The sequence below is a fragment of the Boeremia exigua genome (genome assembly GCF_020726555.1).
Source record: "Boeremia exigua strain MPI-SDFR-AT-0100 chromosome Unknown C7974scaffold_13, whole genome shotgun sequence".
Lineage (NCBI taxonomy): Eukaryota > Fungi > Ascomycota > Dothideomycetes > Pleosporales > Didymellaceae > Boeremia > Boeremia exigua.
This window is the reverse complement of record NW_025763530.1, coordinates 884,939-908,239: the sequence shown is the minus strand read 5'-3', so window position 1 is coordinate 908,239 and position 23,301 is coordinate 884,939. Positions and strand designations below refer to the sequence as shown.

At 54.6% G+C, this 23,301-nt stretch overlaps 10 protein-coding genes across 10 annotated transcripts; 5 read left to right on the top strand and 5 right to left on the bottom strand.

Annotated features, from left to right (window-relative positions):
• Window positions 1-39: 39 nt before the first annotated feature.
• On the bottom strand, window positions 40-2,072 carry C7974DRAFT_72052 (uncharacterized protein). The gene is made up of 2 exons (XM_046147138.1): window positions 1,169-2,072; window positions 40-1,113 (listed from the first exon to the last, which is right to left on the bottom strand). The coding sequence occupies exons 1-2, from the start codon at window positions 1,986-1,988 to the stop codon at window positions 200-202; spliced, it is 1,734 nt and encodes a 577-aa protein (XP_045992237.1). The 5' UTR covers window positions 1,989-2,072; the 3' UTR covers window positions 40-199.
• A 410-nt stretch (window positions 2,073-2,482) lies between these two features.
• On the top strand, window positions 2,483-4,460 carry C7974DRAFT_404610 (uncharacterized protein). Its single transcript, XM_046142960.1, has one exon. The coding sequence runs from the start codon at window positions 2,806-2,808 to the stop codon at window positions 3,100-3,102; it is 297 nt and encodes a 98-aa protein (XP_045992236.1). The 5' UTR covers window positions 2,483-2,805; the 3' UTR covers window positions 3,103-4,460.
• A 2,722-nt stretch (window positions 4,461-7,182) lies between these two features.
• Window positions 7,183-8,006, bottom strand: C7974DRAFT_404609 (uncharacterized protein). The gene has a single exon (XM_046142959.1). The coding sequence runs from the start codon at window positions 7,829-7,831 to the stop codon at window positions 7,601-7,603; it is 231 nt and encodes a 76-aa protein (XP_045992235.1). The 5' UTR covers window positions 7,832-8,006; the 3' UTR covers window positions 7,183-7,600.
• Window positions 8,007-9,639: 1,633 nt separating this feature from the next.
• On the bottom strand, window positions 9,640-11,004 carry C7974DRAFT_417885 (voltage-dependent anion channel; the record flags this gene model as incomplete). The annotated part of the gene is made up of 3 exons (XM_046144115.1): window positions 9,640-10,142; window positions 10,195-10,841; window positions 10,892-11,004. The coding sequence occupies 3 exons, from the start codon at window positions 11,002-11,004 to the stop codon at window positions 9,640-9,642; spliced, it is 1,263 nt and encodes a 420-aa protein (XP_045992234.1).
• A 342-nt stretch (window positions 11,005-11,346) lies between these two features.
• On the bottom strand, window positions 11,347-13,860 carry C7974DRAFT_71967 (uncharacterized protein). The gene has a single exon (XM_046147137.1). The coding sequence runs from the start codon at window positions 13,780-13,782 to the stop codon at window positions 11,689-11,691; it is 2,094 nt and encodes a 697-aa protein (XP_045992233.1). The 5' UTR covers window positions 13,783-13,860; the 3' UTR covers window positions 11,347-11,688.
• A 1,340-nt stretch (window positions 13,861-15,200) lies between these two features.
• C7974DRAFT_321118 (uncharacterized protein) lies at window positions 15,201-15,642 on the top strand (the record flags this gene model as incomplete). Its single annotated transcript, XM_046138787.1, has 2 exons — window positions 15,201-15,466; window positions 15,513-15,642. 2 exons carry the CDS (start codon window positions 15,201-15,203, stop codon window positions 15,640-15,642), a joined length of 396 nt encoding a protein of 131 aa, XP_045992232.1.
• Window positions 15,643-16,028: 386 nt separating this feature from the next.
• On the top strand, window positions 16,029-17,357 carry C7974DRAFT_417883 (uncharacterized protein; the record flags this gene model as incomplete). The annotated part of the gene is made up of 1 exon (XM_046144114.1): window positions 16,029-17,357. The coding sequence occupies one exon, from the start codon at window positions 16,029-16,031 to the stop codon at window positions 17,355-17,357; it is 1,329 nt and encodes a 442-aa protein (XP_045992231.1).
• Window positions 17,358-18,383: 1,026 nt separating this feature from the next.
• Window positions 18,384-19,708, top strand: C7974DRAFT_320842 (NADP-dependent oxidoreductase domain-containing protein; the record flags this gene model as incomplete). Its single annotated transcript, XM_046138772.1, has 4 exons — window positions 18,384-18,598; window positions 18,647-19,011; window positions 19,062-19,359; window positions 19,408-19,708. 4 exons carry the CDS (start codon window positions 18,384-18,386, stop codon window positions 19,706-19,708), a joined length of 1,179 nt encoding a protein of 392 aa, XP_045992230.1.
• Window positions 19,709-19,753: 45 nt separating this feature from the next.
• Window positions 19,754-20,781, bottom strand: C7974DRAFT_404604 (chorismate mutase). Its single transcript, XM_046142958.1, has one exon. It carries the CDS (start codon window positions 20,405-20,407, stop codon window positions 19,799-19,801), a length of 609 nt encoding a protein of 202 aa, XP_045992229.1. The 5' UTR covers window positions 20,408-20,781; the 3' UTR covers window positions 19,754-19,798.
• A 50-nt stretch (window positions 20,782-20,831) lies between these two features.
• C7974DRAFT_345130 (mitochondrial division protein 1) lies at window positions 20,832-23,250 on the top strand. The gene is made up of 3 exons (XM_046139347.1): window positions 20,832-21,094; window positions 21,149-22,765; window positions 22,818-23,250. Exons 1-3 carry the CDS (start codon window positions 20,984-20,986, stop codon window positions 23,085-23,087), a joined length of 1,998 nt encoding a protein of 665 aa, XP_045992228.1. The 5' UTR covers window positions 20,832-20,983; the 3' UTR covers window positions 23,088-23,250.
• The last annotated feature ends 51 nt before the right edge of the window (window positions 23,251-23,301 follow it).

Below are 23,301 nucleotides of genomic sequence, written 5' to 3'. Positions count from 1 at the left end.
GCTGCCAACTACGCCATTGGCGTGTATCCAGATGCCAAATGAAATGAAAAGGCTTGTCATGAGTATCGCTCCAACTGGAGTCGAAAGATTAGGAAAATGCAAACACGCTTTCGTGTAACGCCGTCATATGCTGTGTAGCCTGTATCCGGTCCATGCAATAACAAAAGGAAATGTGCGATCTCGAATTAAGAATCTAGGTTCAGGCGCTGAAGGCCAGGAGCGCAACGGTTGTGGCGAGCATGGCCCATACAGCCGTGAAGGAGGTGGGAGAGTTGCGGGGACTGGCGTTACTCTTCCTCGCAGTGCTGCCGTCGCTCTTCAGAACCGCCGTGCTGCCAATCTGCCATCCGATGTTGGCTACAACGGCCTGTGAGTCGCGGACAGGGATGGTAGCCTTGCCAGAGCCGTCAAGGGTGACTGTGTGGAGAGTGTCATCGACGATGCTGGATTCGCCAGTGATGTCGGAGTAGGTCATGCCGTTCCAGGTGGCTCCAGTCTGGGAGTCAGCGCCGTCAGCGGTCAGGTAGGAGAGATAGACGATCTTGTTGCCGTTTGAGGAGCCAAAGTTTACGGTAAAGCTGAAACTGCCCTTGGCGGATTGCGACGCATTGGCTTGCTTGCCGTTGAGCATAATGACAGCCTGCAGGTTGCCATGAGCGTACATTGAATACGCACGAATACGGCCGTCGTACGTGGCGCCGACATTGCTAGTGCTCATGCTGGCAATTTGGGTTGTTCCGTTACCGTTGCCAACAATCTGGGCCATGGCGGCATGGGCATAGTACAGCGTTCGTACGAAGGGCGCACGTCCATACATGGTAATTGGCTGCCATGCACTGGCGTTGGAGTTGTCGGTCATGTGCATCTGTACAGAAGAAATATCGAGGGAGGCGGCGTAGAGCAAAAAGTTGAGGGTCCAGAGAGAAGCACCAAAGGCGTCAGACACGCCGGGCATGCCAATGGGTCCAATAGAGCTCATCTCACGGAGGACATAGGGCAGGCCGGTCTTGAGGCCAATCTTGACCTGCTTCTCCCAGTATGCGAACTGAGTGTTAGTTTGGTCGAATTGCATAAGATCGTTAAGCGTTATGGGTGTCGGTGTGACGCCAATGACTATCTGGAGTTAGCTTGCTGACCTGCACGTGGGCTACGACAAGTCGCAACTTACAATAGAAGTAGTCGTGCTGGTTCCAGACGGTTATGTAGTTGTCGCCGTTCCTGCCTTCCATCATGCCGTCATCGACCAGCTGTGAGATCTCGAAGGTGGTGCCGATGGTGGAGGCGGTCGCAGGAGACTCGAAGAAAGACGACGGCAGGCCCGCTGGCTCCAGCACACGGGTGTAGACGGCCTCGGCGCGGTCGAGGAACTGTGTTGTGTATTCCTTGCCACTCCAGGGCGCGGTACGGAAGGTGTTTTGCAGCCACAGGTCGGGCTCGTTGCCAACCTCGAACGAGTACAGCTTGACGTTGGTCATGCCAGACACAGCACCCTGGGCAGCAGCCACGATGCGGTCCTCCCAATCGTCCTCCATGTAGGCCAGGTTGAGGCCAAATGTGACGGGCGTGTCCTTGGGGAAGCGGTTCAATGCCTGGAAGTAGCCCGGCCCAATGATCATCGAGTCGGCGGCGATGTTGCCCTGCGCCGTGGAGCTGGGGTTGCTCTTCCACCCAATGTTTGTGTATTCTGCATCGTAGAGCATGTAATCTTGTGTGTTGCCGCCCAAGCGAATGTGCGGCGGCGCGCCCGAGTAGTCGGCGAGGTTCTGCAGCAGCTTCACAGAAAATGTGTTGGGTGTGTCGCCGCCGGTAAAGGAGAACAGGTTCGAGGGCTCGATGCCAAAGCCAGCAAACGAGGCATCGAGGTATTCCGAGGCGCCATCTGGGGCACTACTCGGAGGGGACAGCGACAGCGATTGTGCGAGGGCGCGGTGTGATAGCGAGAGCAGCGGCAGGAGGTGCCCCAGGCCGGCGGGTAACGAGGGCAGCATGGCGGCTGTGTGTTAGAATGTGCGCAAACAACTACCGTCGATAACAACTGCTGGACACAAAGCAAAAGGAAAGCAGGCACGGGAGCAAGCGACAGGACTGTTATGTTGGCAGCAAGCGGATGGAGGAAAGTCTAATAATGAAGCATGCAGGTAGGCTAGCAGGATCGCCTACCGCAAGTGACGCATGGCGCCTGCTTGGGCTGTTGCATGTTTGTTGAGCGGCCACTGCGGAAGACTTCGGCGGCTCCACCTCCCCGTGGACAACGTCATGACAGGCCGAGCGGTGCGCAGCGCCTTTTGCGACAGCCATTGACTGGAGCGCGCATGCTGAAACGCGTACTCTGGAGACGAGTGGGCTCTCGCTGTCGACAGGATCACCATGGGGGACTCGGCAACGCGTCAGCTCCAAGCGGCATCGTCAGATGGGCGCCAGCAAATAAAGACACTCCGAGCGTGCACGGGCTGCTAATTACGGTAATGCAGATCGTACATATTAAAGCTTGAATGAACTCACGCAGGGGCCCGATATTGGTGTCTGCTGCCTTGTCCTGCTCGAGACCCTTTGTTCTCAAATACTTGCCCTGCGAGACTGCTTTGACGACAGATAATGGAGATTTTCTTCCGGTGCAAACCCAGCGATGATGGAAGGCGCAGAGGCAAGCGCGTGCACGGCTCATCGTGGGATCGTGGAAGCTAGGGCAAACCGGCATCTATCGTTTTACCTGGGCCTGGCGAGAATAGTAGGCCTGAAAGCTTGAATCCTGTTCCAGCGACCCCGCCGGCACTGCTCCACTGGAAGACGGAGAAAAGGCTAGAAATGCCATTCAGAATCTGGGCAGCTAGCCAGCCTCTGGTGTTCTTATCAGCTCCTCCCCTGCCACCGAGCACCAGCCTCTACAGCCACATCACAACCTCCTCCAGCCTCCCGAGCTGTCGTCTCCAGCGCACTTCAGCACATAAAAGAGGAATGCTTGCCACCCCGTCCGCTAGATATGTGCCAAGCTTGAAAACTTGGTTGGTATACATCGGTCGCGGACCACTCGGAACGCATACCTGCTTACTACAACACCATGATCTCACTGACGGACAAAGCTCCTGCTGGCTCGTCCGTTAAGACAGGACCCTGCATATACCAGACTACAGACACCGTCACCAGCCCCTTGGATATGCTTTGTGTGACGTGAAGCTGGGTCTGCAGCTCAGCTAGGTATGCAATTGTCTATTGCATGACACAGCATAATGCCTTTGTCGTAGCGCAACCTTGACAGCCATGGAACGTGCAGCTGGCGATTGCCATCTCCAAATGTGGGAATCTGGAGCAACAAGCGTTACTGACGTCACCATGCACGAACATCAAAATCTGCGCAAAGTCTGGCTCGTTCCTGAGAGACACATCACGCAAGGCGAGAGACAACGTGTTGCAACTTACCCACTGATCAACAGGAGCCGAGCGGCAGCATCGCTACACCGTTTATTTCGGGCCTTCCATCATTTTGAGTTCAGCCGCACATTCCCGTGGCTTGGCTGAGGCTCACTAGCCTCGATGTCTCGAGATTTTCGATATTGGCCAAGACGAACCTTGCATGGCAGCAAAATCCGTGGAAGATCTGTAAGTATAAGCTGGGTGTTTGCTTATGAAGTAGTTTTCGACTGCCATTCGTATCTGTGGCTGCGACCAGGACACGAACAGACACAACACCAATGATGTGGGTGCACTGTAGCAAATTACTCCTGAAACGCCAGGTGTGAATCCTCTTTTAGACCACGGTGAAACGATCTAGAGAAGCATCCCAATACAGACATCTACTGTTTCGAACAAGAAGCGATTAACCGACGTTGAACTGCAGCCAAGTGGTACCGGCCTTCATTCCGAGGAGTTATTGAGAGTCGTCCTGGAACCTGATCTTCATGTTGTACAGCGATACCCGATATCCGAGACGCGTCGTCGTTGAACGCGCGTTGCTCAGACGATGATTACCTCTGCTATGTATCTGACAGAGCTCTGATTGGGTACTGTGTAACTGCTGCTTCTCGCGGTCGGCTTACTCTTCCTGCGCATGCTGGCCTAATTCGCTTACCAACAGATCGGAGGAACGTCTGCGAAGTCCTCGATACTAGAATATTGCCAACATCATAACAACATCACGCACGAAAGTGGAAGTGGACATAACCATTACTTACGTTGACGCTGGAGGACTCTATTCCAGGATGTCGGCGATTGCAGAAGCATGAGCATCGTTGCTAATGAGCACAGATATTGCTCAGCTGTATTACCCATCTCACCTCGGGCAGACTGGACGCATATATGAATCCCAGCGCAGGCCGTATGAAAGTAGCGTGATCGAGGGGCAAAGACATACGCCACAGCCTCAGCTGCCAAATTTGCACGGTCATGGTTCGCTGGTAGCATGTACTTAGAATCATTATCTGGGCGCATTTAGTGTTAATCTAAATGATGATCTTCCTAATCTATGGCCGCTCGAGCCGTCCACACATTCATTCGTTCAGTTCGCAACAGTGTCCCATCAGTCCGCCAAACACAAGTCAAAAGTCAAGGACACCCACGACGGCTACTCGCGTGAGTGTGCATCTTAGAGGGCTCATTGAAGGAGGGGAACATTCTTCTATTATCAACTCCCACTGATTGCGTTAAAGGCACACTGGTGAGTAAGGGATCTATCTCTTGTATTGCCAAAGTATGACAGGGTTTGCAGCACGTCGCTCGTTGCAGATATCTTTCAAAGAGCTTTTCGGCGCAAATTATATAACGTATGCAGGTATGTACCCAAGTATGAAACTATAGTGATTCCTACTTGAAGAGAAAGATACTAGACTGGCCAAGACTATCATGACTATACTGCACGTGTTAGTGGTCGGTAGCATCCACGTAACATCCTTCTTACGGTATAATGCACCGCTGAGTATGCACTCGGGGTGTAGGAGAAACAGGCCTCGGGACAACGTTTGTGCATGTAGAAATGCAGAGCTTGATAGACAGTACCGGGCCAGACCAGACCGTGCCTGGAGAACTAAATGCCCTTTCTCCACACCACAGACACTGCTTGGATGGTGTTCAATACAGTAGGCCATTGGGGTAGAGAGGAATTGCATGCTTTCATGCGTCTATCGTAGTTCAAGTGGCCAACTCTTCACATTGGAGAGGGCCGCAGTGCTTGGTGGTATGGTAGAATAGATCATCAGTGCGGATCGCAACAGCCACAGAACGTACTATGTCTATGCAGTGGTACCCTGTGGATAGAGGTATAGTGAACCCTTAAAGACAAGTGAAAGCAACCACGCGCCTCACAGTCACCCCCCAAACTCGCAACAAAACGAGTACAACACCAGCTCGCAGCTCTCAACACCTGATACTCCCAAGCCCAAATAATCTTTCTGTATCTTCCGCTCAAGTTCCTGTATTCTCATCCAATCCAAAGAGGCTGGGATGCCCTCCTGGCGATCCCCGGGCCCTCTCACTTCAGAAAGTGTCGCTGGTTTGAGTCGTGATGAGATCTGTTGGTTGCCAGCGGGTTTTCAGACATCTCCACGTCTATGGCATAGCGTCCCACCGGGGATGCTGATTAAGAACGACCAAAGGCAGGGAGTGCTTCTTTTTGTCGTTCGGTACTTTTGAGCTGCTAGGTTTGCCGTAGTCAGATGCTATGATAATGTGTCGGAAGCTGTACACAACAGTTTATGATCAAGTGTCGGCGCTTGCAACTCGTTTTCAGTAGCTTGCAGGGAGAATTAGGTTGACTTTGATACTTTTAGATGACAGTTCTCTGGTTAGGTACTTCCATTACCTTTTCAATCTGCTCGTCTATGAGGTAGCTCAGACTGTATGTAGTCGAAAGCTCGGTATTCAATTCGCGATACCTCCATTTGTCGCCGACCTCACTGACGCGCTGCGTGTTTACAAGACTGTGACTCTTGAAAACTGAGCGTGTTACCTGTATTTAACAGTACACAGATCTCCCATGTGGCCCAAAGATATCACACAGACAAGAAACTTGTGGATTTGGGATACTTGTTTTGTCACGTAGGCTCGCGCCTGCCTCGACTTTCCTGCATTACAGATATTTCACAAGCAATCTAGCTGATTGCTGTTGATTTGATTGTATTTAACGATACGCAGAAGTAATGGGTTCTCTCTTGCTTTGAGGTCCCTTGATCAGCTAACCTTGATCAGGACGCGTGAAGGAAGTATGAAGACACAGGTTCCATACCAAGATGCTGGATACTTCTATGGGTCACATTTTGCGTAGTCAGTCCTAGTTGGTCAGCTGACGGCATCGAGTGCCGGTACATTGTATCCATTATAGGTAGTGACTCTTTCCACACGATTTGTGATTGGATTACCGTGCTGTTAGATGATAAATCACCGACTTACGAGCTAAATGAGAGTAACATTAACGGAATTTCCGCAGAACGTCCGTTGTAAGACGAAGCCATTAGTGCCGTGCTATTTCAGCTACTTCCATGATTTCGAATCTATTCGTATAGCTTAAGTTTATGCAGATCTAAGCTTGATGACACATGGTTCCCGACCTGGTTGTTTCGATATGATCTTTCGGATACCTAATGATTAGTCTTCGAGGCTAGCCATTACAAAGCGTCTTCTGAGCAAATGTCCAATGCAACATCAGTTGCAAGCTCGATAACACATAACGCAAATCAAGATTGGAGATTATCGGTCATCGGCCAGCAACAGAGCAACACACAATCGTGGGTCGAGTAGATGAGTTATATCCTGACACCAAACGAATCTGGCATCTGACATTCCCTCGGTATCACCTTCCGCCCGCTCGAGCCAGCCTCATATTACTTGCAACACCGTGGTCATATTCGAGACGAACCACACCGAGTGTGAGAGATGAGACGTTGACAGAAAGCTTGCTCAGGCTTGTTTAGAGTTTTATGTAAATCCGCTGTGCAAATCCGCAAAGTTAGGTAAATCCGCGTTTCAGGAGGATCGTGGGGTGCGTTGCTAGGCGGGTGCTCAGACGACTGGAGTGCCGTGTCTGTGGGTTATCTCCGGTGCATGAACAACAGTAGTGTCAGAGTGTCGTGGTAGCGGAAGGGAAGACGGACCGATCAGTCGTGAAGGGACTTTGGCACATGGATGCCTAGATAGGTAGCACTGTGATAATCACGACTCCACAAGAGCAAGGATACGATGATGTGATGATAAGGTATTATATTATTGAAATAGTAGAGGTGAATGGGTATCTGCAAAAACTTTTTCTCTGCCAAGCACCAACGTGCCTCCCTTCCTCTTCTGTCCCCGTCTTCGTAATCAGGCCGGACCTTCCATGGTTGGTAGAGATCCCCCCTCATCGTGATCCTTTGTGACCCCGCACCTCGACTCGTCGATAACGTGCTTTCACGGGCTAATGTTGATAGTGTCCGTTTGCGACACCCACTCATTCTTGGAACTCCGTTGTTTTGGTAGATGGCGTCGAGTGATGTCAGCCTCAAAGGACTACACCTCAGCTCTCGTCTCCGGGCTGCTAGCGTTGTCCCAGTACTCCGGCGCCTTGTACAACCACCGTTGGTGGTATTTAGTTTTCGGTTTGTGGATTTAGTTGCGTGACCCCGCAATGGGATCGTGCTCATTCTGTCTCTTCGACGGAGGAGGCAGACGAGATGCTGGCGGAGCGTGTAGAGTCCCGGAGGCGGGAGGGACCATCCTCCATAGTCTCGTTTGATGCCTGGGAGACTGGGGAGGAGAAGGTGATGATGTTCTCAGCCTCGATGTCCTCAACGGGGACACGGAGCATCTGACGGCCGACAAGGTTGGGGATGTAGACGTATTGGGTTGCTGGAGAAGACATGATGTACATTCGATATGGAGTTGGTTGATGTGAGGTGATAGTGTATGGAGATACAGTCAATGTGTAGTATTGATTGAATTGGGTTATCCGTGATAGTTACTGAACATTTTCAGGTGGGGAACAGCCTCATACATATACTCACACTCTAGGCCTCACAATCCCATTTCCTATCCATGCACGATCGCAAACGCCTATCCCCCTACCGCTCCCAAGAAAGCCAAAACCCTAACCCCATCGCACCAACACAAGCTAAGCCCAATGCAAGATTAATCCCTGTTTCCCTGCCCAATGGGGCTACGCAGCCATGACCATAGGCTGACTTCGCTATCTCCGCCGGCTGAGCCGCCATGCTGATTCGCGCTCCGTGCGCACAACGCGTGGCGATTACTCAGGCCAGCTCCGTCCTATCCGATCGTCGCGCGCGGCGATAACTTGTGCAGGCTTGTTTGACGCGCCTGATGTGACGAGATGCGGGGCCGCCATTCGCCAACCACAGGCATCCAGTGCAAATTTACCCTGGCAGCGGAGCGGCCAAGCGCTCGCCTACCCAACAACGAGACCGAATGCGTGGCCAAGAAGGGCAAGTGTGTGTGAAGAGCGGAGTCTAGACCCCACCGCCATTACCGATGGTGGGCTGTTGAGCATACGTGACGCACCCTGCTGTCTTGCCTGAGCAGTTCTGCGCGTCGGACGTTGCAAAGTCCCGATTCCCCCGTTATGTTTCGTGCTTATTTATTTATACCTTCGTCCGCGTACACTATTGATTTCGGATATAACTTCGCACCGAGTGAGTCACCGGGTCACGACATGGTCAGTGTATAGGGCACGAGGTGTTGATTACACAAGAGCCCAACTGTAAACGTGGACCGTGATTACAATCGACGTTCGCAGCAGCGCGGTCCGAAAGGCGGGTTCACGATGACGAGACCGCGGGGCTGGCACAACGTTCGTTTCTGGGCATCTCTGGGCACCCCGAAAGAGCGCCCGAAGGTTCTAGCACATTGCCGTATCAGCGTCCATCGTCCGGGCTATCAAACGTCAGAGCTGTGCATTGCATTGTGAAATGCGTTCATTGCCTTCATTACGCACAAATTGCGAGGTCTAGATGTGCGCAGGTTGAAGTGGCCAGAATCGCACAAACAGCAGCATAACAAAATCCGGGGAAACTCGAAAGCCACATCAAGCCGAGTAACAAAGGTTGATCGGGACATCAACCGTAGTACGGAAATAAAGTTCGAATGTGTATCAGGTCCGGCCGTGTTCAGCGCCTAATCTTGGAAGTCAATTCCCATTCGACCCGTCCGACGCCTCGTTACCTAAACACCAAGCGATAGCGCAGCTAATGGCGGAAACCCTTGGCCTGAGCATTCCGCCCGCTCAGAGCCAGAGCATCACGAGACCCTGCGGTGGAACGTCCAAGCCCTTAATCCGGGAAGTCCAAGATTATGCACATTTGGTCCAAGAAGCGCCAATGCACCCGAGGATCGCGGCAGTGACAGTTGGGTTCGGCAGCCTCAACACCATGCCTCGGTCAGCTCCGTCTATCGTAGCTCTTGCAGTACATCATCGGCACGTGGTACGCATTGAGCTATTTTGAAAGGCATGTCTAAGTTTACGCATATGAGACACTGCTGTACACCACCCAGTAACGATCGAATGTTAGTCTGCGCGAATTTCTTCAAAGTTTGTCTCGTCCAATCCGACAGAGCAAAGTGTTCGCCCTTGAACACCGCTTCGCAGCACTGCACGCCATGCTGGCACCGTGTATCTGTCCGACGTTTCAATGTGGTCTCATTGCGTTCTATGAAAATACGTGCTCAGCGTAAGTCGTCCGGAACGACGATCCTCCTTGCTTCAGGATTATGCCTGTTACTCTGCCAGCCCCAGCCTATTCGCTCCATGGTCTTATCTTCATCTTTGCCGGGCCACATGATTTCTCCACGATACAAAGCACGAACGCAAAAGAACGCGGTGACGAACCACATGATGACCAGTAAGATCGTCAGCGCACTAGCAATACCGTTCAACGCCTCGCTGTTCAGAACTTTGCCAGCTTGGATAGTCGCCAGCGTCAGTCCGGCATTTGGGAAGATGAAAGCCCACCAGTTCAAAGAGAAGGTCATTCTTCGCACACCAGCTAGCACCGCAACGGTGGTGATGAAGAAAAACCAATACGCAAAGAGGATCACAAAGAGCCCGGACATGATACCGAAGATGCGCACTATGTCACCGTCTCGCGACGCGCTTTCGGTCCAGTAGTTCGCGCCGATGAAGGTAGGTGCCTGGTTGGCTAGCGAGATCAGTCCTGCAGCAGTGTAGCCTGTAGAGTGTCAACACGTCTCGAACCTTCCTGCAGATCGACGATTACCTACCTGCCGGACCCACCGACACGTACATTCCAGGTCGTGTCGCTGGCGATGGCAAGTTGCCTGTCATCAATCGCTGCATGTATATAGCATACATCAGAAACGATACCACCCAAGCAACCCCTTGCAGCAGCACTCCGCCAATGAAGATGTTCCAACTAGGACCGGTTGGTTGAGCAGGCAGTATAGTTCCCGCCAGTGTTCCGACGACAAGTAGCGGATATATTGGAAAGATCCAGGCGGGTACAGCGTCTGTGACGTTGAGACGCTCAAAACGAAAAAACATGGAGTACTGGAAGACGCCAATGATGAATGCGATGCCGCAGTATACCCAGAAGCATACCTCGAGTGCCTTTGGAAACCACGGTCCGGTGTCGGCGTTACCGTAGATGTAGGCACAGTTAAGTATCAGGGCAACCGACACCCAGTAGGTGCCGTGGAACAGTCCTTCAACGGGATGATGTAGGGACGCAGCAAGCTTCCGAGGGACGAGAATGAAGCGCGTGATCATTAGGCCGTTGAACAAAAGGAAAAGCACAAGGTCGAATAGAAAGACCACTTTGCCTATGGTCTGTAATCCGGTAAATGTATTAGGTGTATTGCCTAATACGACAGCCAGAGCCCCCGTGGACATTGTTGTTGCAAACCATGGCCTAACTGTTGTCAACAGGAGCTACTAACAACCTCGAAAGGCCCGACGTACCATGTAAAATGTGTTATGCGGTCACGCAGACCGACAAACTGAGGCGGTCTATCCTTCTCCTCCAACGCTCCCTCCCCTCCATAGTCGATGTGCGTCTTCTCGCGGAACCGCATATTTTGGAGTCGGCGACAAATATCAACAGAGAAGGCTCTCACGCGATGCAAAACAGTCCCAAAGAAACGTTAAATGCTTTCCTGGATATCAAGACCGCTTTCGTCATCCCGCAGCGCGATGTGCACGCGTCGAGGCCTAGGCGGGCTAACCCGTAGCCGACTTCCGGCCAGAAGTTTCGAAGCGCGTTGTTGAAGTCTAACACTCGCCAGGCTAAGAACCACAAGCACCCGGCTCAAACATAGCACGACGCCTCTCCACGGCGTCAAGATCGGTGACGTAGCACGCAAGCGTTCACCCCCTCGCGACAGGGCAAATTTCGAGTGCTTTGGCAGCTGCTGGGATCTTGCAGGGTGGAGTTGCGGTGCATCCCCAGATCGCTGGCTGGTGCTTGCCGACTGGGATTTTGGTGCCATGACGTCAGTTGTCTCAGGAGGATCGATGCTCTGATCGGATGCTCGCTAGCAGCGGCTGTGGGCAGAATATTGCGAGAGGATTCAAATTTGTTTATCTCATATTTTTTTAGATCACTACGTGACCAGAAAAGTCTGGTGACTCACAATATGACGATAAGGGGAGTCGCGGCCAAGGTGACGGTGCAGTGCTTCACGTCTTCATCAACGACAACGATGAAGCACGATAGTGGAAAAGGGTATCTTATGATCTATCAGCCTTAAGGCGTGAAACTACTTTTGCTTGCTCTTTGCCTTGACGCGCGCAGCCAGCTTCTTGATATCTATATCGCCGCCGTCATCCACCTTCTTTGACTTCTTGGGCTGCCTAGTTTGCTCAGGCTCATCTCCCTCTCTTCCTTGCTTCCTCTTTTTGCGACCCTCCTCTAGCAGAGCCTTCATACCAGAGGTCTCCCTGAATTTGGGATTTGTGGGATCAATAGCAAACTCATGGCTCTCGTACAGCTTCGCAAAACGAGGATCGGCAGTATTGATCTTGAAGTTGTCCTCGACGATGGGAGCATTCTTCTTGCCTTTCTTGCCCTTCTTCTTGGCCTTTTCAGCCTTTTCGATCTCGTTCATGTTGAAGTGGCGTATCTGATTGTCTTCGTCATCAGCCATGAGTAGCTCGAGCTTGGCTCGTTCGGCTGCGGTCGCGGCTTCTTCTGCCTCCTTCTCCTCGCGCTTCTTTGCTCGCTTTAATCTGTTGTCTGCCTTCCTCTCTGCCTTCTCAACATCTTCACCATCAGACCCGAAGAACGGATCGTTGAAAGGATCGTCGCCTTCTGCGCCGGCTGTGGTGACTTCCGCAACTTCAGCATCAGGATCACGGCCCTCTCTCTTGGCCTTCATCCTCTCCTTGCGCTTGGCCTTCCTCTCTTTCTCCTTGCGGATGTGTTTCTCCAAGGTCGTTTCGTTCAATGGAATCTCGTTCTCGAAGACAGAGCCACCCTTGCCCTCGCCGAGCAAGCCCCCAGAGAATGTGATCTGCATCTCTCCGTCAGGCTTAGGGAAGTCGCGATCCCGTTTAGAAGACGATGTATCCTTCGACTTTGACTTCTTATTGGGCGCCTCTAGGCCGAGAGCGGCGCGTAGGCTGGCAGCTTTGTCTGTTTTGGCCGCCTGCTCCTCATCCTCAGAAGACTCTGAGTCGGTGCCGAGGTACGCCTTGAGCTCGTTCTCATCAATCTCTTTTCTTGAGAACGCACGCTTCTGCACTTCCTTCCGTGTTGTGTCTTCGGCGTCCCAAGTCAACTTTACTTTCGAGTGTGTCAAGGCATCTGTGGTGAATTCGTTGGGTTTGTAGCCGTCCGGAAGCTTTGTGCATTCGTCGCTGGGTTCTTGGTCGAATTCAGTGCCATCGGGAACGAAACGAAGATCGAAAAAGTTGGCGCTTGTCAGATACTCTCGCCCGTCTAGATCGTCGTAGATGGCCTTGGCTACGTTTGCAGAAGAGCAGGTGATGACCGCGTAGTAGTAGCGCAAACGATCGAGCTGGTAGCTCCGAAGTTTAGTCGAGTCAAACTCCTCACCGTTCTCGCCTTGCTGCAGATCCTCCTTTTCTTCTGCCTTGTCTTCGGCATCCGATGCGTCTGAGTCGTCGTCCAGTGTAGGAATACTCTCTTCAGCCTTGTTCGCGGTAGATGCAAATATTTCTCGAGGGGGCCCTTCGATCTCTTCGCGCTGCATGCGCTCCATGCCAAACTCGCTCGGATAGATGAGCACGTTCAGAATGCGCCCGTCTGCGGGCACAAACGAGTTTGCGACAGCCATAATGTCGCTCGCGCGAATGTTGTCCCAATCCATATTGACTGCTGCTAGCCGTGATGAGATGTCTCCGGTGGGCACCTCGTTGTCATCACCGGCTAGTTCCACCTGTTCCTCAACCTCCTCCTCTTCCTCGTCACTAGAGCTTTCGTCCGAAGACGATTCGAGTCCACCGTCGCGGATTGGGTCAAATCCTTCTTTTTGCACCCTCTCGAGCTCCTTCAGAACCGATTTGTCGCGGATCCCCGCCTGGAGATCCTCAGGCTCCTCGTCGCTCTCGTCGTCGTATTGCTTCTCGAGCGCCTTCTTGCCGGCATTCTTGGAGATCTTGCGGCCATATTTGTCCACAGTCGCCTTGTTGTAGAAGTCTGGATCGCTCCGTAGCCGTGAGAATCGAGGATCGAGTTTGGTCTTGGTGTGTTTCTTTGAGGGTAGCGTGAAGCGAGCATCACTCTCGAAGTTGGCAAAACGAGAGTCTGCAGAGCCGGTTGTTGAAGACTTTGCAGGCTTGTCTGATTTTGCGCTCTTCGCAGGGATCGCCTGACGCTTAGGGAGCGGCATTGCGATCGTTGAGTGATACGGGCAACGATGTTTTAGTGATATTCGTCCGTTTGGTAGCAGAGGCTGCTGGACAAAAAGTTGATTTCCTGCCCACTAGCTTCCGCTGTTGACGGGCGGTGGCGAGCGGAGCTGCAGCGACGTTGATTGGTTAGCTTGAAGCAAGGGTCGACCGAAGCCTGGATCGTTTGCGGGGGTGCGTAACCGAGAACAGATGCTCTCATCATGGACACGCGACAGCTCCTGGGAGGCAACGACTCTCTCTACAGCTCTTAAACCTTCGAGTGGCTACATAGAGCGTCTCATAACGTACCAATCTATCACATAGAGTCATCACGTCGCATCAATGGCTTACTCAAGGATTCTCACGTAGGTCTTCGCTACTTCTGGAGCTTTTATCCGTTTTAGGAAGACTAACTTGTCTCTTGCAGTCCACGCACTTTCATATTCATCACAGCTATGTCGCTTGGTACCGGTTACTTGATGGTCAAGTCAAGATCTCTGGCGGAACAGCAGAGGGAAAGAGTTGCTGGTGATTACAGTGTGACAGTAGATAGGTCGGGTACGTGCTGCAGAAGCATTGTTGGCCAAAGTCGTAATCAACAGAAGTGCTAACTCATACACCAGGCGGCGGCATTTGATTCACAGGCCATATCACAACTTACGAATACGTCGTATTGACTGGGTGAACGAGTTTCACTTTGAAGATCAGTTGCTCTCGTAGCTTTGGCGTTACATCGTCGCAACGCATACAGGGAAGATTCCCAAACTCCTAGCAAATCGTTTCAGCAGCGTCATACGATCAAATACTTCCAAAGGAACTCTCGTAACTCGAAATGATAATATCTAAACCTGGTGTGGCTTACTCACTCCAGCTAGCCGCAGCGGTGCAGGGGCCTCTCTGAGGTCGCTAAAAATAGACGACTGATCCACTACCAGCGAGCCTCTACCACCTCCAGCCACAAGCCCTGTGACTACGGAAGCGTCGGTATCGCTTGCTCTCGACGTAGCAGCGCAGCTCTATAGTATATTTTGCGACTAAACCGCCACGCACCCAGCAGGCGACCATGCTTCCTATGTCTAGCGTCGACACCGCGCACAGGTCAGCTGTAATCCACTTCAGCTCAGACCAACTGTCAGAGCCTCAGTGTACGGATGTTACTGTGCCGCTAAGCCTCGCAGCATGCGGCGCGTGCTTATAGTAGGACGACTCGCAGACTTCGCGCAGACTTCACTTCCGGAAACGACGTTTCCGTGCGTGTTGTAGTCATTGCCAACCCGCAATAAATTTACCTCGATTCTATCAGTACTTAGTTATACAGTCCGTGGTCGGCCTCCCAAAGCGTTCTTGTCACTCACAATGCTCTGGGCGTCCTCTGCTTACTGCCTGATTAACAATAGAATTTGACAAAACTGCCACCATGGCGAGGTCTGCTAGCTACTACGATGTGGACGACTTCAACAAATACAAAAGAACACAAGGAAAATGCCTACCACCACGAGCCAATGTCTTAGCGGCTGCGAGTCACATCCAGGCACTCTTCGATGCTAAAAAGCTCACGTATGGCTTTATTGGCGGGTTGTCGATGATGTGTCTGGGATATAAACGTGAGATGCCTGACCTCCATGTCGCTTACGATGACAAAGACTTCGCGCGGCTCAAAGCCAAATTAGAATCTGACAGTCGGTATGACCACCTCACTTGCGTTCATGTATGCATGCTGACGTTCTAGAATTGCACTACAAAGAGGCATGAATCCGCTCTTGCCATTTAAGATTCTTATTTGGACAGGCCCTAAGTACAAAGATCGGGGCTGTACAGTCCCTGCAAGTATTGAACTAGATCTCATCCCATCAGGTTAGCCATTTGATACAAGACCCTCAGACCATCGCTGATAGTTTAAGGATCCTACGGTACTCCAGCAGCGGGCAGCTTGGCCCAGAACCTTGTTCTGATTAGCTTGCAAACAGCCAGTGGCAACCGAGTGACGTTCAAAAGCCTGAACATACAGTATCTCTTATCTACACTGCTATCTTATTGCAAAGCGCGCGACCTCTTATGGGATCCCAAAAGAGATATATTGTACCTCTGTAGGAACGAAGCTGAGGAGATACAACGCATCCGCGCCCGAGTCAACGAGAGAGAAGTCAAGGAACTCTTTCTCGGCACCTCCTTCTTCTCTCGACTAAAATTAGAGGACCAACGCTTATGTTACAAAGTACTACTTGCAACAGTACCTCCGCCGACTATGGCAGTCACGCCACCAGCTCCGCAACGAATTGTACAACCGCAACGCAACCCAGAAGTCGCCGAACGAGATACTGATACAAGGCCACCACGTTCGCGATACCGACAAGTCAACGGACAAAGGAGCAGCAGCGGTGGCATCGTAGATCATTGGGTTACAAAAGACACGCGACCACAATCGATGGACTACATACAGGATCCAGGACGCTTGTCTTACATCCAAGGCCTCCAATGTGTAAATTCCGCGAAGCCGCAACCAGTCTCGGCTGAGGCTGCAGCGAAAGAAGCACGGAAGTCCATGCCAAATCTGATGGCCATTCGCAACCCATCACATGCTATGCGTGCAAGTCCAAAGGCTGGCCCCGAATATAGCCAGACATACTCAGGCGGCGCACACGCAGCTCATGCAAGCTCAACTTTTGGCTATGGAGGCGCTTTCCAGCCTGCCTACATGAGAACCAAAGAAGAACCTAGAAGCCACGATCGAGGTTTCAAACTGGATGATAGGTCGACGACAGATAGCGTACACACTACCCAAACCAATTCGACGGGAGCAGCTGTGAGTGGGTTACAGTCCCAACAAGGAAGCCTCCACGCTGTGACTCCCGATGAGCAAACCGCCCGTCAGCAGTACTTCGAGGACACGAGTGCGCCGCGGCTGCAGGTAGTCGGCTCAGAGGGGGTATATGGTGCTCCTGAGAGGGCTCGAGATGCCATGCAAGCGCATCAGAGGAACCACTCGGCCCCGGCTCCCCGGGTACAGCCAAGCTCCATCGTCGAGCTTGATTCAACGGTGTCATCGAATACTATATTTGTCGCCAAACCCCCCGCCCGACCCATGATGGCAGAGCAACACGCTGCCCGAGATGGCGAAGCCTCAAATCAACACGAGTACGATGTTCGGTCAGCCCTGCACACTTCGCCTGCGCTTCCTGAACGTGGCTCGCTTCCAGCCAGCCTCGTAGCTGGGCGACCAGGAATGCACGCCCATCGTTCCTCCCCCAACCACACCGGGCACTCAGACGGCCCGACACCCACTTTCTCCACGCGCCACACAAACGCTTACCGGTACTCTTCCTATGCCCCCTCATCGACAGAGGTTTTCGAAGCTTTCCAGAACCAAGGCGTTGCACCCATATACAAACCATACCGGCCGTTTGTAGCCACAGATAAGCTCAACAGAACCGACTCCCTGAGTTCTGTGTACAGCCCTGTGCACAAGCGCAACGCTTCTGATATTCCAAACGCGAAGCATGACTCCATCACGTTAACGTTGGCGAAGGAGTACCAGGACCTGATCGGCGTACAAAGGGGGTATATGAGTGACTAAATGCTTTGCAAGGTTTCCATGGTGGACCGGTACAAGATAAGTTTACCTGTAGGAAACGAACGGTCAAAGCTACAGATAGGAAGAGGCGGATAACCCGGAATTGAGGATGAAGGGACATTGGCCGTCTACGATGCGCTGCACGCTGTTGAGCGCTGCATGCAAGGCGACTACCGCTTTTGGAAATGTGCACACGATGCTCGCACTTACCAATCAACACCAAGCTGGGTTGTTACGTGCCTTAGTGGCTCGTGCTCATCCTGAGTACTTCGGAAAACCCCCACCTCGATAGCTCGGTAGAACTACACATGGTTTATCCACTCCACCACACGCCCGAGTATTTGTCCGTCGTGCCCTCGTCAACCCCGGAATTCGACAGTAGCCGCTCACCGTCTACTGGCCCCACAAGTTGTGCTTCTTGTTGCTTACTCGGCTTTGGATTACAGTACTCCCATAAGTGACCGATCGATGTATATCATGCGTGGGACATGCGACTTTGGCAGGTTACCTGAAGGAGTGTGACATCTAGAATCACTGGCAGGAAACGGTACTCCTAGAACGGCAGCAAGACAAGAGAGAAACTGTAGCAGATCAGAAGGAGTAGGACAGAAGCATGCGACAGCTCTTTCTGCAATTACTTCTTACTCTTTTCTTTCTCCTCTATTTTCTACCTTTTACGCGTCGCACATATTCGATACCGCATGTCCCCATCTTGGGTATTATGCCCGCTTGCTATAGTACCCCAAACTTACGCCTCTGGTAAGTCCTGGGTCCTAGTGTCCGGCTTCCGGGTACTCCGAGTCCGAGTCTGGGACATGGTACATCAACTCCACTACGACCCACACGCGTCAATTTACAACAGCTTCCTGGGGCTACAGATTTCGACGATCTATTCCACATCATGAGCAATCGAAGCGAAGAAGAGCCGGGTGCGTATAAAGAGGAGTGGGCGTCGCCGTAGCATCTATCATCATCCGCGAGCTTCTCGAATCGACAGCACCAACAACCCCAACCCTCTGAACAGCCACAATGTCTTTGCCTTTCGGCGATCTCCCAGTAGCAAAGTCGCTGCTCGACTTCCAGCGCGTGCTCTCACCCACTGCTGGTGTGCGTGTTTCGCCGCTGTGCCTGGGAGCCGGGAACTTTGGCGATGCGTGGAGCGAGGCGTTCGGCGTGTGCGACAAGAAGACGTCGTTTGAGATTCTGGACTATTTCTACGACCAGGGCGGCAACTTCATCGACACGTGGGTAGCAGCACAGCTGGTGGCGGGTGGTTGCTGACCAAGCCCCAGGGCCAACCTCTATCAAGACGAGCAGTCGGAGACGTGGATTGGCGAGTGGATGCAGAAGCGCGGCCGCCGTGATGAGATGGTGATTGCTACAAAGTTCTCATCATTGTACCCGGCCCCCAAGACCAGGCCGCGCATGGCGGCCAACTTTGCGGGTAACTCGACCAAGTCTCTCCATCTCTCGCTCGAGGCATCCCTCAAGAAGCTGCAGACCGACTACGTGGACTTGCTCTACATCCACTGGTGGGACTTTACCACGGGCATCCCCGAGCTGATGCAATCGCTCAACCACATGGTGCAGAGAGGCAAGGTGCTGTACCTCGGCGTCAGCGACACACCTGCATACATTGTCAGCAAGGCCAATCAATGTGAGTCGCGGAAGCGGACTGATCCCGTCTCCCTGCTAACAGCCACGCAGACGCGCGCGACCACGGCCTGCGCCCCTTCTCCGTCTACCAAGGGCGCTGGTCAGCGTCAGAGCGCGACTTCGAGCGCGAAATCATCCCCATGGCGCGCGAGGAAGGCATGGCCCTGGTGCCCTGGGGCGTGCTGGGCAGCGGCAGCTTCACCATCAAGGCGAAGCGCGAGAACAACGAGCGGGGCCGCGTCGCCTTGATGCCCCAGCTCGACAGGGCCGCCAAGGTCGCGGAGAAGCTCGAGGCGGTGGCCAAGCGCAGGGACACGCTGATCACGTCCATTGCGCTGGCGTACGTCAGGTAAGCAGTCTTCCGTCGCGCTGGAGTCCAGACGCTAACGTCCACCAGGACCAAGTACCCTTACGTGATCCCGATTGTCGGGGGCCGCAAGGTCGAGCACCTGAAGGGCAATATAGAGGCGCTGAGCATCGACCTGAGCGCCGAGGAGGTTCTGGAGATTGAGTCGGCGGTCGAGTTTGATGTCGGGTTCCCGCTGAGCATGATCTTCGCGCTTGAGGGAGGAGTGGTCAGCTCAAATAGCACGAGCGCGGATGTTACAACTCTGAGTTGGGCGGGCAACCTCGAGGCGCCGCAGCATCAGCAGCCGATCAAGCCGCATGGACTGCAGGGCTATGGGAGGAACCCGTAGAGGTTGTTGATACAACGACATGGGAACGGTGGTATAGACGTAAGGATGAACAATAGAGTCTTTATTTTTTCTGTCTTGTTGGTGTTGATGCTATTCCCACTGCGTCCCCTTGAGGCGCTGCATCAGATACTCGACCTCGACCTCCTTGGTCAGCGGGATGACCCAGTCCTTGTACATGGCCACGACAGCGTCCGCATTGACCTTGCTCACGCCATCCGCAGCCAGGTCCGGATCGGTGCCATACGTCTTGGCCTTGAGCCTCAGGCGCTCCAGCACCTTCTGCTCGACAGCGGCATTCGTAATCGCCTCGTCTATCCCCTTCCTGTCCCCCGCCTTGATCAGGGCGGCAAAGCGCTCCGGCTCCTTGACGAACTTGGCCTCGGCGACAAACTTGCCGAAGTGGATGCGCCGCGACAGGGCCTGCAGACACAGCACATCGCACGTCCCCGCGCTGCCGTAGTTCTCCTGGCTCTCGCCGCGGTCGCCCTCGAGCTTCTGCAGACACGCGGCGGGCAGGATGTGCTCGGCGTAGCAGGCCTTGAGCTGGGCGTTGACGTTGACGTCGTTGGCGTGCAGGATCTTGGGGTAGTGCAGCGGCTTGAGAATCGGCTCCTGCAGCACGTCTGGGAAGAAGGGGTATTCGTCGGGCGACTGGTAGCGCCGCACGAGCGACTGCAGGCGCTCCTGCTCGCGCAGCATCCAGTCCAGGAACGAGAGGTGCGGGGCGCCGATGTCGACGCCGCCCGGGATGTAGATGGTCTTGTTGAGCGGGAACTGCACGCGCTCGATCAGGTGGAAGGTGATGGTGTCCTCGAGGCGGCTGGCTGGGTCAGTGGGAGTGCGGCGCGGGCGGGGGTGGGGGGGGTACATGAGCTGGAAGCGGATGTTGGCGAGGTCGAGGGCCTTGGAGGCGTCGGAGAGGTCAATGGCGGTGTCCATGGCGGGGGGCGGTGCGCGCGTCTGCAGGGAGCAAGCACGGCAGACAGACTCGACCGCAGACGCGGAGAGGAGGGCGCCGCGCGCGACACAGGCGGCGGAGCGAGGTCGGCGCGATGAGGGCGCTGGGATGACGCAGTGGGCCAGCTCCACTCGCGACAACACCGCAGTCTAAGCTCTGCAGGCCAGAACCGCCCCAGCGCACAAGGCCACGCCGCACCACCGCACCGCGCGCACCCCCTCCGGCCCCCCTCCGCCCCGACCCGCGTGAAGACGGCAGCGCCATGAGCTGAGCCTGCACCGCGACCTCTCACGTGCGCACCCACACCCGCTGCCCGCATGCCCGCCCGCCCTGGCTCGCCCGGCCGAGGGCGCTCGACGAGCCCGCGGCCGTTGATCGCGCCCGAGCACGAGGACGACGACACGAGCCTCATTGACGGGCTGCCCGATGTACGCGCGCCCCGTGATGCCGACATTGAGTACTGTACTGACTGACGCTGCCAGACGCGCCAGCTGCAGGCCTTTGGCCGCAAGGTCACGGCCACGGCCAGCAGCCTGATGGGCACCGACGGCGTGGCCCAGCACTACCAGAACGCGCTGGGCGAGCTGCACCGCGAGATTCGGCGCCCGATGCTGCAGCGCTCCGTCTTCTCGTTTGCCAACACCACGCCGCGCGAGATTGTGCGCTCGCGCATCTCCGTCCCCGAGATCCAGCAGCGCGCCCTGTCGTACATCCCCGACGAGATCCTGCACAACATCCCCGAGGACACCAACGAGTTCTCGCTGTTCCAGGGCTTCCAGGCCTCGCTGCCGGACGAGCCCATCGCCGGCGCCCGCCCCGCCAAGCGCAATGCCCGCGGCCAGAAGCTGATCGGGGAGGACCTGGACGACGGCGCCAACACGCCGCCGTCGATGCAGAAGCTGCAGAACCAAAAGCACAGCATGAGCCACCGCCTGGAGATGATGGGCGTGCGCAAGCACATGTGCGTCGCCGAGATCCTCGAGATCGACAACAAGATTGCGAATCTCAACACGCTGCGCAAGATGACGCTGGACCGTCTGGCGGGGCTGGAGATTGAGGAGGCCGAGCTCGAGCAGGACCTGCTGGGCGTCGACAACCGCATCGAGGATCTGCAGGAGGAGCTGGACGACGCCGCCGCCCTGGCGCCCAAGTCGCCCGAGCGCCCGTCGACGGCAGAGGAGGACGCCGAGGCCGAAGACAGCTTCATGTCCGAGTCCATCTACAAGAAGATTGCGAGTCCCAAGTCGAAGAAGCACGCCCGCCGCCCGATTCGACGTATTTCGATGCCCATCCTGCACGAGCATATCGAGGCAGGCTCGAAGATCAAGGAACTCCCCGCGCACAATGACAGCATCACGGCTATGGACTTTGATGCCCCTTGGGGGACGCTCGTGACTGCATCGTTGGATGATACAGTGCGAGTATGGGACTTGAATGCTGGACGCTGCATCGGCATGCTCGAGGGCCACCTCTCGTCCGTGCGCTGTCTGCAGGTCGAGGAGAACATCGTCGCCACGGGCTCCATGGACGCCACCATCCGCCTGTGGGACCTCAGCAAGGCCGAGTACGCGCCCCTCGACAACCGGATCAACAAGCATGACGACGAGGATGAGGACGGGCTGGCGTTTGAGAACTCTGCCGACGCTCCGCCTGCACCCCCGCCAACGATCATGCAAGACTGCCCCATGTTTTCTCTCGAATCTCACGTCGACGAAGTCACGGCCCTGCACTTCCGCGGCGACACCCTGGTGTCTGGCTCTGCGGACAAGACGCTGAGGCAATGGGATCTCGTCAAGGGCCGCTGCGTGCAGACACTCGACGTGCTGTGGGCTGCTGCCCAGGCATCTGCAACAGACACCACCAGCAATGGGCAGTGGCGCGGCACCGGCCGGACCATGGACGCGTCTGCAGACTTTGTCGGCGCGATCCAGGTCTTCGATGCCGCGCTGGCATGCGGAACCGCCGACGGCATGGTCCGCCTGTGGGATCTGCGCAGCGGGCAAGTGCACCGCAGCCTCGTCGGCCACACAGGCCCCGTCACAGCGCTGCAGTTCGACGACGTGCACCTCGTCACTGCCAGCGCGGACCGAAGCATCCGCGTAAGCCACTCCACCACCAAATCCAGAAGCACACTGCTAACAACACCCCCAGATCTGGGACCTCCGCACCGGCTCCATCCACGACGCCTACGCCTACGACCACCCGGTCACAAGCATGATGTTCGACAACCGCCGCATCGTGTCCGCCGCCGGCGAGGACGTCGTCAAGGTCTACGACAAAACCGACGGCCGCCACTGGAACTGCGGGCCCGGCGCGCTGGAAGACGAGGGTCGCAAGAGCGTCATCGAGCGCGTGCGCATCAAGGACGGGTATCTCGTCGAGGGCCGCAAGGACGGGACTGTCGGCGTGTGGTCGTGCTAGCGCGTGGGAAACACGTAGCGTAGTGTAGTGTAGTGTACATAGAAGCCGGGCTGGTGTCCTGAGGCATGAAGTGGCGTGGCGGATGTTGTACGAATAGATTCATGATCCATCCACTCCAACACACCCACGCAACCCTCCCGCTAAAAACAGCCCACAATTCGAGAGTTCGTGACTTCGTCGCGCACCGCGGTCCCACGCGCTCAAACACCCGCCC